This window comes from Pseudorasbora parva, chromosome 4 (genome assembly GCF_024679245.1).
Source record: "Pseudorasbora parva isolate DD20220531a chromosome 4, ASM2467924v1, whole genome shotgun sequence".
In the NCBI taxonomy this organism is placed as follows: domain Eukaryota; kingdom Metazoa; phylum Chordata; class Actinopteri; order Cypriniformes; family Gobionidae; genus Pseudorasbora; species Pseudorasbora parva.
The window spans coordinates 12,319,809-12,339,506 of record NC_090175.1 but is presented as its reverse complement, the minus strand read 5'-3'; the positions used below and the strand labels follow the sequence as shown (position 1 = coordinate 12,339,506).

At 37.6% G+C, this 19,698-nt stretch overlaps 1 protein-coding gene across 2 annotated transcripts; it reads left to right on the top strand.

The window, feature by feature from the left end:
* ugp2a (UDP-glucose pyrophosphorylase 2a) lies at nt 1-19,496 on the top strand. Of its 2 annotated transcripts, none has more exons than XM_067440940.1 (10): nt 1-387; nt 598-725; nt 3,214-3,321; nt 9,736-9,921; nt 13,601-13,734; nt 14,202-14,499; nt 17,130-17,327; nt 17,401-17,643; nt 18,928-19,032; nt 19,115-19,496. In XM_067440940.1, exons 1-10 carry the CDS (start codon nt 372-374, stop codon nt 19,220-19,222), a joined length of 1,524 nt encoding a protein of 507 aa, XP_067297041.1. In that variant the 5' UTR covers nt 1-371; the 3' UTR covers nt 19,223-19,496. The 2 variants fall into 2 exon arrangements, with proteins under 2 accessions (XP_067297041.1, XP_067297040.1); XM_067440939.1 differs by having other exon boundaries at nt 3,211-3,321.
* The last annotated feature ends 202 nt before the right edge of the window (nt 19,497-19,698 follow it).

Sequence of the window (19,698 nt, the reverse complement as noted above, 5' to 3'; positions counted from 1 at the left end):
ATTCTCTCTCTCTCTTTGCGCACCCCGGTCATTGCAGCAGTGCGTTACAAAGCCCTGATCGGGTGTCCTCTGAGAATGGGTCTGTGTGCATCTGTCTCAAATCTCATCTGATCAGGCTGTACACAGGGTTCGCTTCGAGTTGGCGTGCTGCGAGCTGGATCTGCACAGTTTTCAACACTTTCTAGCTTTTCTTTTTTCAATTGATCGGAGGTTCTCGAAGCATCTTGTTTTATTGCTACATTGAGGCTGTTGTAGTATTGTGTAACAGAAGGAACTGTACAACAGTTGATGATTTGGATCTTTCTAGACTGGTGAAATCCATTTAGGATTGATATAATTTTTAATCTGGGAGCTGTCAGAAGTTCTTGATCATGTCTTTTGTTGCTGGTAAGTGGTTTCTTCATAGCCTGCTGTGGTGGTTCAGTGGTGTTAGATGATAATAGTGCTACTCTGATATTGACCTATATTATCTGCATGATACTCATGGTACTTTAGTGAACCGAAAACCATGGTAGAACAAGATATATCATACTGCAAAGTCATCACAGCATGTAATTCTGTAAGTAATGTTGCCTTATCCTTGTGTTTGCCTGTCAGATTTGTATAGAAGCAGCCCTAATGCCGGTATGGCTGAGTTTCAGGAGAAGCTGAGATTGCAGCATGAGAACTCAATGCACACAGAGCTGGAGAAGCTCCTGACCACCGCCAAGACACCGGAGGCCGAGGTGAGATATACCTGTCCTGCAAAATATACGCTCGTCTGAGGCGCTTCTGTCCTTGTCCTTTCTAACACATGTACCCAAATCCTGCACATGCGTGTACATATCAGAATGGGAACATGCTAGACTTGGGGCAGAAGGAGCAGTATTATGAAACTTGTTTCTGCCACTGAATAAAAAAATAAAAAAGGTAATTGCGACTTTTTTTTATTTCGCAAATCTGGCTTTTTCCCCCCCTCACAATTGCAAGAATTATATCAGAATTGCTTTATATAAAGTCTCATTTGCGAATTATAAAGTCAAAATTGTGAGATATAAACTCACATTTCTGAGAAAAAGTGTCATTGTTTTTTCCCCTCAGAAATGGACTTTATAACGTACAATTAGAGTTTATATTAGCCTGGATGCCAGCCGAACTTAGCCCCGCCCACAATTTTTTTTAGGTCGGGCGGTTCGGTCTGGCCTTGATCCACAGAGAGTAATTATCCCCAAACAGAAACTGTTCGAACAAATGAAACCGATGAAAACTTTAGACGATGACGGACAGATGATCAACAGTAACGTAATCATCACGTCATCAAAGGGGCTTGGGTTATATTTGTTCGAATCCTAAACGGAGAGCTTGTTTGTATCTGCATTCACCTTCACAATTTCTCTAAGAAATGATGATCATGTTGGTAAGTACTCTGTGTATCAATAAATTATTTTATTTTTTTTACAACATCAGCAAAAATCGTTTATTCCATCGCGTGCAGACAGGGTTGCCAAGTTTTTACAACGTGTGTGTTATTTTGGCAAGGTTGATATATAGGCAAATTTCTATATATCACATAATAGTCACTTAAACCCGCGCACATAGAAAACAACCCGCGGAAAAAAACGCGGACTTGGCAACACAGTGCAGTTGAGCTCTGTTGACATTTGACAACTAACGTAATGCGTCGCTTCGTTGCACTGATTGGTTGTTGGTCTATCCAATTGATGTCTTTCCTGGTTGGGTTGAAACACGCCCCATAATCACAGCCCAATGGAGCAGTTTCAGACTCATATTCTGACTAGAACTGAGTATGACCACGTCAGTCTAAGTTTATATATAAAGAACTTTGCGAATTGCGAGATATAAAAAAAGTTGCAATGCAAGATATTGCATATATGCAATATATATAAAAGAAATGCAAGATATTTTTTTTATTTCTTACATTTGCGACATTATATCCAACGCATAGGTGAGCAAAAAAGTAAGAATTGTGATGTAAAAAAAAAATTTTTTTTAATTGTTCTATTCCGTGGCGGAAACAAGCTTCCATAGTAACCGTCGCGACTTGCTGCAATTTTTTGTTGGTCTGGATCTCTTTAATTTTTTCAAAAATATATTATAAGTGCAAATCATACAGACTTTGATATTTACATATTACATATTAAATATTACACATACACATTATTACTATTTATTAATTAAAAAATCTATTACCAATTATAATAAATACTGACTAATATGAACCAATTATTATAATACAAGTAAGATATAGATATTATATCTGTATGCATGTATACATTACTGTAAGGTTAGCTCAGGTTTTCAAATAATGAAAATATGAAATTTATGTTTCAAAATTCAAATAATATATAACATAAAATATATTATAAAATAATATATGAATAACATTTTTTAAATGATATATTTCAAAGAATTTGGTACATGCATTTTAAACGATTTGTTTATATTAAATAAATAAAAACTATCAGAAGACATTCATTAACATTAATATTTGCTTATTAATTTTTTTTGGAAGTGATTCATTTGAAGTCTTGTGCACAAGTTGGAAATGTATTTTTTTTTTCAGCCTAGTTTGAAATGTTTATTCATAATGAAACTGCTGTTAATAATGTGATCAGTTATGGCACTCGGCATGCAGTCTTATTAATTAGAAAATGTGACCTAACATAGGAAGTGTGCCTTAATTACAGCTTGTCGTCCCATGATGCAGCACCAGGTTTAGTCTAAAGGTTAAAAGAGAGTATTAATTATGCATTTATGCTGCACAGTGTTGTACAGAGTAATTAGGGATTTGATTAATTACACATTTGAAATCGTAACTCTATGATGTGTTGATTCAGTGTTATATTCAGATTTAATATTCTAACTTTATTAATTTAATAAACCATTCAATGACTATTCCAGGTTTAATACAAGTTAATCTCTATGGAGTAGTGTTCAGTTTGTAAAAGCAAAGGAAAGATTTGTGTACAGTACTGCACTTGCAATGGCAGTGAATGGGACAAGGGTAGTTTCTAGATCTTATTTCTATTCATAGTTCTGATGAAAGCCGACAAAGCCATTCCCAAAACCCTCACATATGTTTGCCTGTCAGGAGACTCTTCTTCACTAGTGGCCCTGAAACATTGAATATTAAAATTCAGGATATAGATTTTAACATTCTAGTTAAAAATGTACCAAAATTGTACTGTAATGTGCTTGTGTGTGCTCTAGCAGATCTCCAGGAAGGACTTTGAGGGCTTCAAGAAGCTCTTTCACCGCTTCCTTCAGGAGAAGGGACCGTCTGTGGACTGGGCCAAGATCCAGAGACCGCCCGAAGACTCGGTGAGACCCATGAGGAATTCAACATGAGATATTGAGATGTACAGTAGTGGGCAAAAGTGATGTCCTGAGGACCCTACAATCAAAATATAAAGGAAAAATGCTAAAAAAAAAATGGTTTTATAAAAACTTGGTTACGGTATTTATATGACAAAATGATTTAGCAAAAAAGGCAAACTACAGACACAGGTTTTGATTTGACTATGCAAAAAGAAAAAGCATATATTTACTTCAACATAATCTGTTTATAATTTCTTTGTATGACAGCCTAGCCAAAAGTAAAAAATATACAGCTCTGGAAAAAATTAATCTCCTAATCTCTTAATTTTTTCCAGAGCTGTATATAATATTATTATTATGAATTATTATTATATATAATAACACAATTCTGCATGTTTCATCGCATTATCACAAATAAAACAATCGACTCCAAGCACAACTACACAATATAATTACTAGAGTTTTATCGTTTTTAATTATATTTGAATAAACAGTGAAGATGTCAATTTTCCAAGGTTGAACATCACTTTTGGCCACTACTGTAAATATAGAAAAAATATTATTATAAAAACAGGTATTGTTTCAGCAATGTTACATATATTATTACAATTGTTGTTTTAGTTTTATTAATATTTTGAATTAGTATTTTTTTTTTTTTTTAATTTTAGTTTCATTTTTAGTAATTTCATTGTGCTTTTTTCATTATATTACTTTTTTAATATTGCTATTTATTTTTATTTCAGCTTTATTTCAATTAACAGAAATGTTTTAATATTAATGATGAATGAAACAAATGTAATATTTTATGAACAGACACACACAAAAAAAATACAACCATAGCAATTCTATGCGTTCCTTAAAGGGGGGGTGAAATGCTGTTTCATGCATACTGAGCTTTTTACACCTTTAAAGACTTGGATTCCCATCCTAAACATAGACAAAGTTTCAAAAACTAATGTTGGACGTTTGATGGAGTATTTCAGTGTTAAAAATACTCCTTCCGGTTTCTCACAAGTTTCGGAGAGTTTTTTTCGAGTATGGGTCTACTTGACGTTAAATAGAGCGGAAGGTCCTTGTATGGGCCGTATGGGCTCTTCTCCCGGTAGGGTGCGCGCGCGCGTGACTAGAGGGAGAGAGAGGAAATGCACGCCGTAAACAGTCTCTCAGGTGCAGATCCAGTCGTCCGTGAACACTTATGTTGCGCGCCGCGCTCCACTTTATTCCTATGGGTGACGTCGAGCGACTTCAACGCTTCAGCACAGCATTCCGGGAAGGCAGCGCTGCATTTGAACCGATTTGAACGCAGAAATGACGAGAAGCTTCAAGGCATCGCTTCAGTCGCGTCGCAAAGTGGATTTCCACGGTCACTGCTGTCACAGGACTTCACCAAATCATACCAAAGAAGTGTGTTTTTGACAGAGCGGTCCTGCTTTGGAAGATGCCGGTGAGTAAATCAACTTCAAATGTCTCTGCTATTGGCTACCGTCGCATGAGTAAACATCAGTAAACGATACGATCGCGTGCTTCGTCATTCAAATGCGCTAACGGTTACTCCATTGTTGTTCTGTATAACACTAGTCTGACTCTGACGTGCAAAACCGTTTTGCTTGCTACCTCTAAGGTCTAGTCACATACAATAGTCCATAAACCGAATCATGTCCTCATAAACTGCACACAAAGGCCCCTAAATACAGTACATACCACAGAGACGGACATCCTGATGTTGCCGTTTCTCCTGTTCAATTTATTTCAGCCTCAGATTTGATTGTGGATCATTATCTGTATTAGCTGAGATAGATGGGTTTCTCCACGCTTGAGGACGTCACCGCTTTGCGCGCTCATCATTCTTTAGCTCCGCCCACACGATACGCCTCCAGGCGCTCGGTTTTTTCCGGAAAGACTCGGTACAGCCCATATTTCTTTTATAAATATGATAAAACTAAAGACTTTTTGGAGATATGAAGGATGCAATACTACTCTATAGGTACTCAAGATTGACATGAGATTGACTGAAACCCCCCTGTTTCACCCCCCCTTTAAGAATATTACTCGCAGTTTGGAGAAGACTAGACTCATTTAATTTAGTGACTTTATGTTTGATATAATGCCCATATGTGACCCCCGACCTCAAAACTGTCATCAGAGTACATTTTTTGAAATTGAGATTCATACATAGTCTGAAAGTTGAATAAATAAGCTTCTCATTGATGTTTGGCCGAGATACAACTATTTGAAAATCTGGAATCTGAGGGTGCAAAAAAAAATCTAAATATTGAGAAAAGCACCTTTAAAGTTGTCCAAATGAAGTCCTTAGCAACACATACTACTAATAATAATACAATATATATATATATATATTATTATTATTATTATTTTATTTTTTTTAAACAAGAATATAATCATCCCCCTTTTTTAAATAATTTATTTTGAGTTATAAACCTGTCCGCTGTACATTTAATGTAATCCAACTGCAGTTGTTCTAAATAAATGTCCTTTTTATAACAAAATGATAAAATATTACATTTTATTTTACGTATACATGTGCTCCTGCATCTTTCCTATCACCACATTCACAGGACCTCTGAACAGAAAGGGAAAGCAGCAGCATGATAAACGTGCTTGTGTATGGGTGCTTTATCAAGTCAGTGACATTTCCCTGTTGATACCCTCCCCAAATAACCCACGGCCCCTCTAGAAATGGCCCCCACACTGAAGGTTAAACTATGAATAGCGCTGCACTTCCAGCATCCCACAACCTTGGCTGACATTTCTCTTCACACAGCCGTTATGAAACTCATGTTACAGCACGCAGTAAAGCAGGCTGATCTGAAATCAGCTCCATTAGATCGACGCGTATCAGACCCATTAGGAAATAAACATCACGGCTGCTTCTAGATCAGCCCTGAGGCGTAAAGCACAATTCTCAATGGTTCCAGTTCAGTCCCCATTCGTGGAAGCTCTCCTTGGCTGGATGCTTGATCGGTCAGATGAAAGAGTGTGTGTGTGTGTGTGTGTGTGTGTGTGTGTGTGTGTGTGTGTGTGTGTGTGTGTGTGTGTGTGTGTGTGTGTGTGTGTGTGTGTGTGTGCGTGTGCGTGCCACTTTCTCAAATGACGTTTTGTGGCATTGGCGGACGTTCAGTCAGGAGCGAGGTGGTTTGAAACCTTAGATTTGGCCTGACCTTGATCATGCTTCTTTTAAAGGGGTGATATTGAGAGAAACTGATAGATGCTGTGTACTGTTATAGGAAATCTTTCATGCGTTTCTCTCCAGTCCAGAAAGAGCATCTTTTGACATTTCAAGGAATATTCCTGGTTCAGTTATAGTTAATCGCCAGAAAGTGTGGCATAAATGTGTTTTGTCCTTATCCCTCATTTAAAAGAAATAAGTTGCGGCGTGAAACCTACAGTGGAAGTGAATGGACCAATTTATGGAGAATTTGAATGCAGAAATGTGAAGCTTATAAGTACTTAAATTATTTATTCTGTTAAAAATGGTGTATTATTTGAGCTGTAAAGTGTTTACATCGTCATCTTAGTCATTTTAGAGTTTATACTATGTTTAGGATGTGATTTTTCCACAGTAAAATCATTTTAACATGCAGTAGTATACAGTTAGTATTTTAAAGTCACCATGAAATCAGAATTGACTTCTTGATTTTTTTATATACTGTATATTATTATTATAAATGATTTACTCGTGCACATCATTTTATTTTTTCAATTCATGTGCCTTCATAATCTTTAATCACAATATCTTCCCCTCCCTCTTGCACCCTCTTCTCTGATGATGAGGGCGGAGCAACCTGTCACTCACATTAGATCCACCAATAGCAAACCACAACCATCCAATCAGTTCCCAAGCAGACAAAATCAAGCCCCGCCCAACACTTTTTCTTGTTCTTGAAGCTGTTTCACTAGATTATACTTCACAATGGGGTTGAAAAGTTTCTGTTTCATGCCAGCTTTAACGTTTATGAATTGGCACCATTCACTTCCATTATAAGTGTGAACAAGATTTTTGATTTTTTTTAAAGAAAAGTTAAGAAATTAGGTGCAAGTTAATTTTGTGGTAATCAGAATTATGCCACAAATGCTGTCAGTTAAGCTTAAAAGACTAGTTCAACCAAAAATGATTTATATGACATTCTTCTTTCAGACACAGTCTGAACACAATCTGAGTTATATCAAAAACTGTCCTGGCTAATCCAAGCTTTATAATGGCAGGGAATGGGAGGCCAAAATTTGAAGCACAAAAAAGTGCATCCATCCTTTATAAAAGTGCTCCACACGGCTCCGGAGGGTTGATAAAGCCCTTCTGAAGTGAATTGTTGGGTCTTTGTAAGAAAAATATCCATATTTAAAACTTTATAAAGTGAAATATCTAATATTCCAGCAGACGACCCTCCGTATTCAACTTATGCAGAAAGTGTAACACTTCTTGCAGTTCAAAACGATTTAAGTTTGATCTTGATTTAAATATGATAATCAGCAGATTATTGCTGAAGTGAAAGCATTTTAAATTATAAAATAATAGAAAAGTTATGGAAGTTTACATATTAAAAATGAAAAATACAGTACTAAATATTTTTATTTTATGTAAAATAAATATTTTACAAAAAAAATTTACTCTATAATTACTATGAAATCAAAGCCATATGTCTAACCAAATTGTGTTCCAAATTTGAAGTTGATATCACAAAAATTGAAGTCCCCATGAGATTTTGTTTAGGCGCTATACCAAAAATAGCCACCGGGTGTCATTCAATTTCCATTGATTGTTTATTTGATGTATTTTCCTGTAAATTTCTATCCAAATATCACTATCATCATAAAACAGTCACCAAATATGGAACATTGAGACTCAGAACTTTCAAATGATATGTGTTTTGTCAAGATAAGAAAAGATTTTCATTATAAAGTAGTTAAAGGTTACAACTGCTGTTATGATGTAGATTTTTTTTTTTTTTTTTTTTTTTTGAGGGGCACTCTCGTCATAAATTACTATTTTACTGTCATCATGTAATTTGTATCATAAAACAATGGACACATATCTCTTTAGGAGTGTTAGACCTTTCCAACAATATATTGTTTGTCATGATTAAATTAGGATTTTATAGTAATATAGTGAAGTAAATGTAGAATGCCCGTATACGGGCAGGTGACAGTTAAGGGGTCAGATTGTATTCGTCTAAAAGAAGAAAGTCATATACACCTAGGATGGCTTGAGGGTGAATAAATAATGGGGTAATTTTCATTTTTGGGTGAACTATCCCTTTAACTGGTCCTGAATGCATAATATTTCTTTAACATAGAAATCTAACTTATTTTGAATAATTTTTGATGCTAACATTTTAAGTGGACCATAAGGAAAGTAAATAAAATGGCAACTTGTAGTTTAATCAGATGCACTGAGTTTTGAGCTTTGACCTTTTTTGCCTTGACAGCAGTGAAATAAATTCAATAGTTGCTGATGTGATGAAACTGCAGTAGGAAGACTGGCTTTACACAATTTTCAATTCATGCTTTGTTCATCTGAGGTGGATGTGTGTGCAGATTTAGAGCCGTTGTATGCATAAGTCTCGGTTTCAGTCTCTCACAGTGTTCTGCTCTTCATGTCATGATCTCGGGGTTAATGCCTTTGCAAGATATGAGATTTTTGGAGGTCAGTTTAATAGGCCAGCTCTGTTTGACTGGAGTAAATAAACCCTGCACTGAAAACTGAAATAAACTTCTGTCAAAGGTCTTTCTCACGTCATTTTATACATCCCAAAATCTTCGCTCTGATTATATCCTGTTAACCTCAAAAGGACTTGCTCTAATGAAACTGGGACCCACTTTATATTAGGTGGCTTTAACTACTATGTACTAACATTGTAATTAATCATTTGATACAATACACTTACTGTGTACATACATGTTTTTACATTGTACTTACATTTTAAAAAATGCCTGCATGTAATTACGTCTGTAATTAATTTCTGTAGTTACATTTGTAATTACACAGTTGACACTTCCCTTACACTTAACCCTACCCTTAAACTTATCCACAAAACACACCTGTCCCTTACTCTACCCGTATCCCACCTCAATATCAGCAAAAGTGTTTGCAATACAATTTGAACACAGTAAGTACATTGTACTTTTTTTTATGTAAGTACATAGTACTTAAGGCCACCTAATATAAAGTGGGGCTTGAAACTGTACTATTGGCATGCAGTAATCAAGTGAGAAGTAAAGTGGCACAATTCAGATAATTATAATCTTCATTCCGCTCCACACAAGGTTTCGTTATCCATAAAAAAATATGAATAATACATCTGTGTGTTTCCTAGTTGCTGATAAATATAAAGCTCAGTGGAGAAATGATATGGTTTACACATGTCTTTCACTCCCTCATTATTTCTCTTGATTCTACAGATCCAGCCCTATGAGAAGATCAAGTTGAAGGGTCTTCCTGCTGATGTGGCGTCCAGCCTTAATAAACTGGCTGTGGTGAAGCTCAATGGAGGTTTGGGGACCAGCATGGGCTGCAAAGGACCCAAAAGTCTCATCAGCGTCCGGAATGAAAACACTTTCCTGGACCTGACTGTACAGCAGATTGAGGTATTACATCACATTATTCATAACAAGAGCATTACTGATCAACAGCAGAAACTGGAGATGATATTGTCACGTTGTTCACTTAACTCAAAAACCTTTTGTAATAGTTTTTACTGCTAGTTTTGAATACAATTATTTATTTACATTTTCAACTTTCTTCAGTGTGTAATTTTGCTGTTTGAGCAATTTTGCTGTTTGAGCATGAAAAAGTTGAAAAAGTCAATTGACAAAGGAAGTTATTCTCGATTGTAGTCTTGAGTTTTCTTCCAGGAACGAACATGTCACAATAATAGCATTTAAATAATTCCCGCCCAAGGCATATGCAGAAAATAAGGGGCATAAGTGGCCTGCATAAGTTGTGTTGAATCTCACTGTTCTCTTAAAGGGTTAGTTCACCCAAAAATGAAATTGATGTCATTAATGACTCACCCTAATGTCGTTCCACACCTGTAAGACCTCCATTCATCTTCAGAACATAGTTAATTTAAGGAGTTTGGATCGCGTGTCAAACTCCTGAAATCACGTGACATTGGCCTGATTCATTCACTGATTCATAACCGTTTGAATCTTTATTTGAGGATTGAAAACAAACGCAGAAGAGAAGACAATGCTGAATAAAGTCGTAGTTTTTATTATTTTTGGACCAAAATGTATTTTCGATGCTTCAAGAGAGTCTAATTAACCCACTGATGTCTCATATGGACTACTTTGATGATGTTTTTATTCCCTTTCTGGAGATGGACAGTATAGTGTGCATACACTTGCATACGCTCTCGGATTAAATCTAAAATATCTTAAACTGTGTCTGAAGATGAACGGAGGTCTTACGGGTGTGGAACGACATTAGGGAGAGTCATTAATGACATCAATTTCATTTTTGGGTGAACTAACCCTTTAAGGGGCGTGGCAATTCCCAAACACAGCTCGCTGATCCAGCCGACCAATCAAAGCACACGGCGCTTTCAGAAGGAGGGGCTTCATAGAGACAGGAACTGAACAGAGCGTTACTGACAGACTGAGAAGAGAGGGGCTGCAATAATGGAGAATATTTGAAAAATAATAATTGGGCTCTAGTAATTATATTAGAAATAAACAAACAAAATCAAGACTTTTGTAAAGGGGCATAATAGGTCCTTTTTAAAAAGAAATCTTACTCAGCCCAAACTTTTTTTGTATGTAGAATTTAGTATTTCTTTAAGATTTTATTTGTAATTGAATTGTGTGTAACTTTGGAACAGTGTATTTGTCAACTATTTCAAATACATGGGTTTAGACATTTCTTTGGCTTATTGACAATCAATAAAAGATGTTGTAAGACCCTGTTTGCATTTTCAGACCTTGGTGAAGGTTTCCCTCTGTGTCAATGACCAATTACCCCAGAGTTGCATAATAACAGTTTTTTTTCCCCACATGCCACAATCAAACGAATTTATAGTAACATCGTGAGAAATGCTGTATGAAAAATACTTCTGATACACATTTTACATTGAAATGGCAACCCGTGCTTGGCTCTGACATGACATTAGTTATTTTTATACTACATAAACCTGCACACAAACAACCATAGCAATTCATTGCGTTCTTTAAGATTTTTACTCGCAGTTTTGAGAAGACTAGACTAATTTAATTTAGTGACTTTATGCCCATATGTGACCCTGGACCTCAAAACCAGTCATAAGGGTACATTTTTTGAAACTGAGATTCATGCATAGTCTGAAAGTTGAATAAATAAGCTTTTCATTGATGTTTGTTAGGATATGACTATATTTGGCTGAGATACAACTATTTGAAAATCTAGATCTGAGCGTGCAGCAAAAAAAATCTAAATATTGAGAAAATCACCCTTAAGGTTGTCCAAATGAAGTCATTAGCAACACATATTACTACTGAACATGATCTTTACTTAAAATCCTAATTATTTTTGACATAAAAAAAAAATCTGTTATTTTGACCCATACAATGTATTGTTTGCTATTGCCACAAATATACCTTTTACAACTTATGATTGGTTTTGTGGTCCAGGGTCATATACAGGGAGTGCAGAATTATTAGGCAAATGAGTATTTTGACCACATCATCCTCGTTATGCATGTTGTCTTACTCCAAGCTGTATAGGCTGAAAAGCCTACTACCAATTAAGCATATTAGGTGATGTGCATCTCTGTAATGAGAAGGGGTGTGGTCTAATGACATCAACACCCTATATCAGGTGTGCATAATTATTAGGCAACTTTCTTTCCTTTGGCAAAATAAGAAGGACTTGACAGGCTCAGAAAAGTCAAAAATAGTGAGATATATTGCAGAGGGATGCAGCAGTCTTAAAATAGCCAAGCTTCTGAAGCGTGATCATCGAACAATCAAGCGTTTCATTCAAAATAGTCAACAGGGTCGCAAGAAGCGTGTGGAAAAACCAAGGCGCAAAATAACTGCCCGTGAACTGAGAAAAGTCAAGCGTGCAGCTGCCAAGATGCCACTTGCCACCAGTTTGGCCATATTTCAGAGCTGCAACATCACTGGAGTGCCCAAAAGCACAAGGTGTGCAATACTCAGAGACATGGCCAAGGTAAGAAAGGCAGAAAGTCGACCACCACTGAACAAGACACACAAGCTGAAACGTCAAGACTGGGCCAAGAAATATCTCAAGACTGATTTTTCTAAGGTTTTATGGACTGATGAAATGAGAGTGAGTCTTGATGGGCCAGATGGATGGGCCCGTGGCTGGATTGGTAAAGGGCAGAGAGCTCCAGTCCGACTCAGACTCCAGCAAGGTGGAGGTGGAGTACTGGTTTGGGCTGGTATCATCAAAGATGAGCTTGTGGGGCCTTTTCGGGTTGAGGATGGAGTCAAGCTCAACTCCCAGTCCTATTGCCAGTTTCTGGAAGACACCTTCTTCAAGCAGTGGTACAGGAAGAAGTCTGCATCCTTCAAGAAAAACATGATTTTCATGCAGGACAATGCTCCATCACACGCGTCCAAGTACTCCACAGCGTGGCTGGCAAAAAAAGGGTATAAAAGAAGAAAATCTAATGATATGACCTCCTTGTTCACCTGATCTGAACCCCATTGAGAACCTGTGGTCCATCATCAAATGTGCGATTTACAAGGAGGGAAAACAGTACACCTCTCTGAACAGTGTCTGGGAGGCTGTGGTTGCTGCTGCACGCAATGTTGATGGTGAACAGATCAAAACACTGACAGAATCCATGGATGGCAGGCTTTTGAGTGTCCTTGCAAAGAAAGGTGGCTATATTGGTCACGGATTTGTTTTTGTTTGGTTTTTGAATGTCAGAAATGTATATTTGTGAATGTTGAGATGTTATATTGGTTTCACTGGTAAAAATAAATAATTGAAATGGGTATAAATTTGTTTTTTGTTAAGTTGCCTAATATCACCTGCACACACAGATATCCCCCTAAAATAGCTAAAACTAAAAACTAAAACTTCCAAAAATATTCAGCTTTGATATTAATAAGTTTTTTGAGTTTTTTGTGTTCATTGAGAACATGGTTGTTGTTCAATAATAAAATTAATCCTCAAAAATACAACTTGCCTAATAATTCTGCACTCCCTGTATAGTAAGATTCATATTTATATAAAAATATAAAAACAGTTTCACGTGACCAAAAATAAAGTAACTGGAGAATTTTGGCGTTGAATGAAAGGTGAATCTCTCTCTTTCAGCATCTAAATAAGTCGTATAATGCAGACGTGCCCCTGGTGCTGATGAATTCCTTTAACACAGATGAGGACACTAAGAAGATCTTGCAGAAGTACTCACATCACCGAGTCAAGATACACACCTTCAACCAGAGCAGGTACGCGCATCCTTATTCAGGCCAGAGAGAAATATCCGCTTACAGTATTTTTTGGAATTAAAGGTGCCGTTTTTTTATCATCAGAAACATGCAACGACTTGCATTTCAGTGCGATTTAAATAATACAAATTAACGTCAAGCACACAAAACATGCAAACGCAGACATCAATTAATGGCTCACATAAGGACACTGTGGGGTTTTTTTTAGATACAGTTTTCCCCAAAAATATTAAATATATTGTAAATATGCAAAAAATATATCAGCCAGCTTTAAGGAACATTCGTTCTCACCATAAAACATCAATAATGAATTATTATTTCAAATGTGTTATTATTTCATGATTGATTCACCCATTAGGTTTCACAATAAAAATCAATAATTTAGGTATTATTTTAGGATTAACTGCTAGGCCACAGCTTTAACTGCTTTGTCGATTGTCAACTTGTCTATTTTCTGCTCCTCACAGGTATCCCAGGATCAATAAGGAGTCTTTGTTACCAGTGGCCACTAACATGAGCCTGAAGGGTGAGAATGAAGAAGCCTGGTACCCGCCTGGGCACGGAGACATCTACGCCAGCTTTTACAACTCCGGCCTGCTGGACAAGCTCATCGCTGAAGGGAAAGAGTACATTTTTGTGTCCAACATTGATAATCTGGGCGCCACGGTGGACCTGCACATCTTGAACCACTTGGTGAGCCAGGCCAGTGGCAAACGCTGCGAATTCGTCATGGAGGTCACTGATAAGACACGAGCTGATGTGAAGGTGAGTGTTGTTACCATGCCAAGAATATTCCTCTTTTCATTATATAGAACGCAAAAGCAGAGCAGCATGAACATTCTTCAATATTCCTCATTTTATGTGTTCAGTATTGTTTCGAATGACACGAGGGTGAACAAATGACAGAATTGGCCAAAAGTGTTGTGACACCCCTCTTAAATGACTGAATTCAGGTGTTCCAATCACTTCCATGCCACAGGTGTATAAAACCAAGTCCTTTGGCATACAGACACTTCTACAAACATTTGTGAAGAATGGGTCGCTCTCAGGAGCTCAGTGAACTCAAGCGGGGTTCATTCATGAATTTTCCTCACTACTAAATAGTCCACGGTCAACTGTTAGTGGTGTTATAACAAAGTGTTAGCCATTGGAAAAAACAGCAACTCAGCCATGAAGTGTTAGGCCACGTAAAGTCACAGAGCGGGGTCAGCGCATGCTGAGGTGCACAGTGTGCAGAAGTCGCCAACTTTCTGCAGAGTCAATAAATATAGACCTCCAAACATCTTGTGGCCTTCAGATTAGCTCAAGATCAGTGCGTAGAGCGCTTCAGGGAATGGGTTTACATGGCCGAGCAGTTCATCCAAGCCTTACATCACCAAGTGCAATGCAAAGCGTCGGATGCAGTGATGTAAAGCACACTGCCACTGGACTCTAAAGCCGTAGATGTATTCTCTGGAGCAGGGGTTCTCAACCCTAGTCCTCAAGGCTCACTGTCCTGCAGAGTTTAGCTCCAACCCTGATCAAACTCACCTGCCTGTAGCTTTCTACACAGCAAAATCCCCAGTGTTAAATCAACACTGCTCAGAGTGTATTTGGTCCCACTCCACAGAGAGTTAAAATAACACTGAAGTGGTGTTAAAGTTAATGAGATTATTAAGAGATGAATTAAGGGGTGATTGAACCAATGGAAAGAGAAACACAAGAACTACAACTGACTTCAGCCACAGCCTTAGATGAAATCAACTGAAGATAAAAGACATTTAATCTCTGAAGATCTCAGCAGAGGATTATCCTCAAGAGCTCAATTAGCTGGTTCAGGTGAGTTTGATTAAGGTTGACGCTAAACTCTGCAGGACAGTGGGCCTTGAGGACCAGGGTTGAGAATACTGGAGTGTCGAATCAAGCTTCTCGGTCTGGCAATCCCATGGACAAGTTTTGGTTGGACAGGAGAACGATACTTGCCTGACTGCATTGTGCCGAGTGTAAGGTGTGGTGGAGGGGGGATTATGGTGTGTGGTGGTTTTTAAGGGGTTGAGCTTGGCGCCTTAGCTCCAGTGAAAGAAATTCTTAATGCTTCAGCATTACAAGACATTTTAGACAATTTCATGCTTCCAACTTTGTGGGAACAGTTTGGGGATAGCCCTTTCCTGTTCCAGCATAACTGCGCACCAGTGCACAAAGCAAGGTCCAAAAAGACATTGGTTAAACTGGTGTAATGACATGTTGAACAAAATCAAAATCAAGTTTGTTTGGAGTTAATTTTTGGATTTTAAACCAGTTTTTTAGAAAAGTTCGCTCTGACTTGTAAACATTGGGTAATAGATAGCTGTGCTCTGCAGCTCTGCCTTATTAATCTTTTAATCTTAATTAATCTTCTCTGGTTAATTTCTTCTTTTCAGTCTGTCTAAGTCAGATGCAAGTAAAAACATGACCACACTATCAGGTGGCAACACTTTATAGTAGAAATTAAAGCTGTAATTGTAATTAAAAGCGAGACAGACTGTTTTTTTATTTTTTGTTACTTTAAAAGCTGCTTGCTTTAAAGCTACACTGTGTGATATTTTCCCCCATCTAGCTGTGAGAAGGTATATGACCATCCAGTGAATAATAGTTTCTGTTCTTCTCAATTCCGACGGTGGCCAATTAAGTCCAAGATTAACATGGCAGTCCCCCTCTTCACATTCGACACGGTGCCATCAAGTGTTAAAATGTGAAAGGCGAAGCTTGAATTTACGGGTATGTCCCTCTTTGGCTAAAGTACTTTCAAGATGGAGGAGCAACATGGCGACCGGCATTCGAACCCCTCACCCGTATGTATTTTCAACGGCATATTATAAACTTACGAGAATACTTTATTACTTGAAAGAAGTAAATATACATTAATGAGCACATATATTTTTGAAAGAACTAAGTGTTTTTAGCTAAGAATAAACTAAAACAGTTACACAGTGTAGCTTTAAAGCAATTAATTGTAGCATATTGAAATATAAGTGAGTAAAAGCATGAACACACTGGAGACCTGCATTTTTTAAGTTAAAGTTGAAGTTGTTTTCTCATGTTTAATACGGTAAAGCTGCTTGCTTTTAAACAATCTATTTTATAAAGTGCTATAATGACGTGACTTGACTGTAGAGCCGGATTGCTGAGCTTGTGCAAACATATCCACATTGCTATGATATGATGATGCTTTCTTAAGAGCTGTCATTTTTGTTGCATGTTAATTTTGCTATTGTGAGGAAAATGTGGATGGCTTGGGATGTTTGTTATCTGCATAACGCTGCAAAAGTGTTTCAAACTTACCTCTAAGCCAAGAACGAAAAAGAACTGAGGGAGTATATTATCAGGTCCTTGAAGCTGACTGGCTAATGCAAATCATTTGGTGTTGTGTGTTTCAGGGTGGTACACTGACACAATATGATGGTAAACTCAGGCTGCTTGAGATCGCGCAGGTGCCCAAAGCTCATGTAGACGAGTTTAAATCCGTCACCAAGTTCAAGATCTTCAACACCAACAACTTGTGGATCAGCCTGCCGGCCATTAAAAGGCTTCACGAAAAGAACGCGATGGACATGGAGATCATTGTTAACCCTAAGGTGAACACCATACCATCTTCATTAACACATATCGGCATTTGTGTATGAAACGGGATTCCTCTTCTGTCTCCAGACTCTAGATGGCGGTCTGAATGTCATTCAGTTGGAGACGGCTGTGGGCTCTGCTATGAAGAGCTTCGAAAACGCGCTTGGCATTAACGTGCCCCGCAGCCGCTTCCTGCCTGTCAAAACCACCTCTGACCTCCTGCTGGTCATGTCCAACCTGTACAGCATGGACGCGGGCTCTCTGACCATGAGCCCCAAGAGAGAGTTCCCCTCAACGCCTCACGTCAAGCTGGGCAGCTCCTTCACCAAGGTAAGCACTGAGGCAGCCTGTCACACTGTGCCACTTATTCTGGCCAAGGGCCGCCCACTTTGACAGGAGGAGAGCACTTGACTTTAAAGGGTTAGTTCACCCCAAAATGAAAATTTAGTCATTAATGACTCACCCTAATGTCGCTCCACACCCATAAGACCTCCGTTTATCTTCAGACACATATGAAGATATTTGTGTTGAAATCTGACGGCTCAGAAAGGCCTTCATTGACACCAATGTCATTTCCTCTCTCAAGACCCATAAAGGCACTAAAGACGTCGATACAAAGCCCATCTCACTACAGCAGCTCTACAATCATCTTATGAAGCCATGAGAATAGTGTTTGTGCGCAAAAAATAAATAATGACTTATATAGTGATGGGCCGATTTTAAAACAAAGCTTAGAAACTTTATGAATCAGCGAATCGATTCATGATTCGGATCACGTGTCAAACTGCAAAAATCATGTGACATTGGCGATCCGAATCATGAATCGATTCGCTGACTCATAACCGTTTTGTTTTGAAATCGGCTGTCAATTTAGTACATTAAATAATTATTATTAATTAATTATTAATTATAATTAGTAATAGACACATTTAACACGTCTACATAGTTCATCTCCATGTTCATCATCAGTCAACTTTATGAAAAGTAAGCAGGGCAACAACTCGCTGTGATGAAGCCTATAGAATGCGCTTAGAATGACTATACAATTTACTTTAACTTTTAGTAATTAAGTACTATTTTTATTTTAAAGGGTTAGTTCACCCCAAAATAAAAATAAGTTCATGATTTACTCACCCTGAAGCCATCCTTGGTGTATATGACTATTAAAAAAAATGTCCTGGCTAATCCAAGTGTTATAATGGCCTTGAATGGGAGCACTTTTTTCCGTAAATTAAATATGGAAGGCGGTCTGTCTAGACTCGAGCTAGATATTTTATTTCATAACGTGTTAAATATTGATATTTTTCTTAAAATCCATCGATTTACTTCAGAGGGCCTTTATAAACCCAATGGAGCCCTGTGGAGCACTTTTATAATGGATGGATACACTTTTTTGGGCTCCCATTCACTGCCATTATAAAGCTTAGATTAGCCAGGACATTTTTTAATATAACTCTGAATTTATTTGTCTAAAAGAAGAGTCATATACACCTAGGATGGCTTGAGGGAAAGTAAATCATGGGGTAATTTTCATTTTTCGATGAACTATTCCTTTTGGCCTACTTTGTAATAGCATACTCTGCACATCAGCATAAAAGAAATTGAACTTTCTAGGTTCGAGACTACCTGAAAAGGTTTGAAAGCATCCCAGACATGCTGGAACTGGATCACCTCACTGTGTCAGGGGACGTTACCTTCGGAAAACAAGTCGCACTCAAGGTACAGATGGATACAGATGTAGGCATTTGTGAGCATTCACAAGCATTGTGTTTACACATCGTAACTCATTTCTGTACAACAGGGAACGGTTATCATTATTGCCAATCATGGAGACAGAATCGACATCCCGGCTGGAGCGATGCTAGAGAACAAGATCGTTTCAGGAAACCTGCGCATCCTGGACCACTGAGACCTTTACAACCACCGAACTACAACCACATTAGCTGTCCAATATTTCACCTAGGCATTTCTGTGTGTGTGGAAATGTGTGTCCGATTTGAGTGTGACCATCAAAAAGCCGTCCATCTGATTAGCCTTAAATGCCTATGAGAAAACAATCATTCCCTGTAAATGAGTTACACAGTGAAGGGCTGTGTATTCACAGGGTTTATGAATGCAAGTTTAAGACTTTTTCCAAGACATTTTTAAGACCAAGTAAAGAAGTTTGAAAATACAACTTTCAACAGATATCCATTACTTTTTCATTCACTTTACAAATTTATTTTGCTTAAATACCTCTCCTCTCAATATGAACAACTTTTACTGAATATGTCTTTTGATCAGACTGCAAAAAAGTGGTTCTCCTTCATTTTCCATTTCTTTGTCTTGTTGTCCAGAGCTCTTGTCTATTTTAAAATCAAGATGGAGATATAAAATGACAGTCTA

What these genes read in the sequence shown, in the direction of transcription:
- ugp2a (XM_067440939.1), top strand. An exon ending in CCAAGACACCGGAGGCCGAG is followed by an intron (nt 726 to 3,210) that starts GTGAGATATACC and finishes TGTGTGCTCTAG; the next exon opens with CAGATCTCCAGGAAGGACTT. An exon ending in GAAAACAAGTCGCACTCAAG is followed by an intron (nt 19,033 to 19,114) that starts GTACAGATGGAT and finishes TCTGTACAACAG; the next exon opens with GGAACGGTTATCATTATTGC.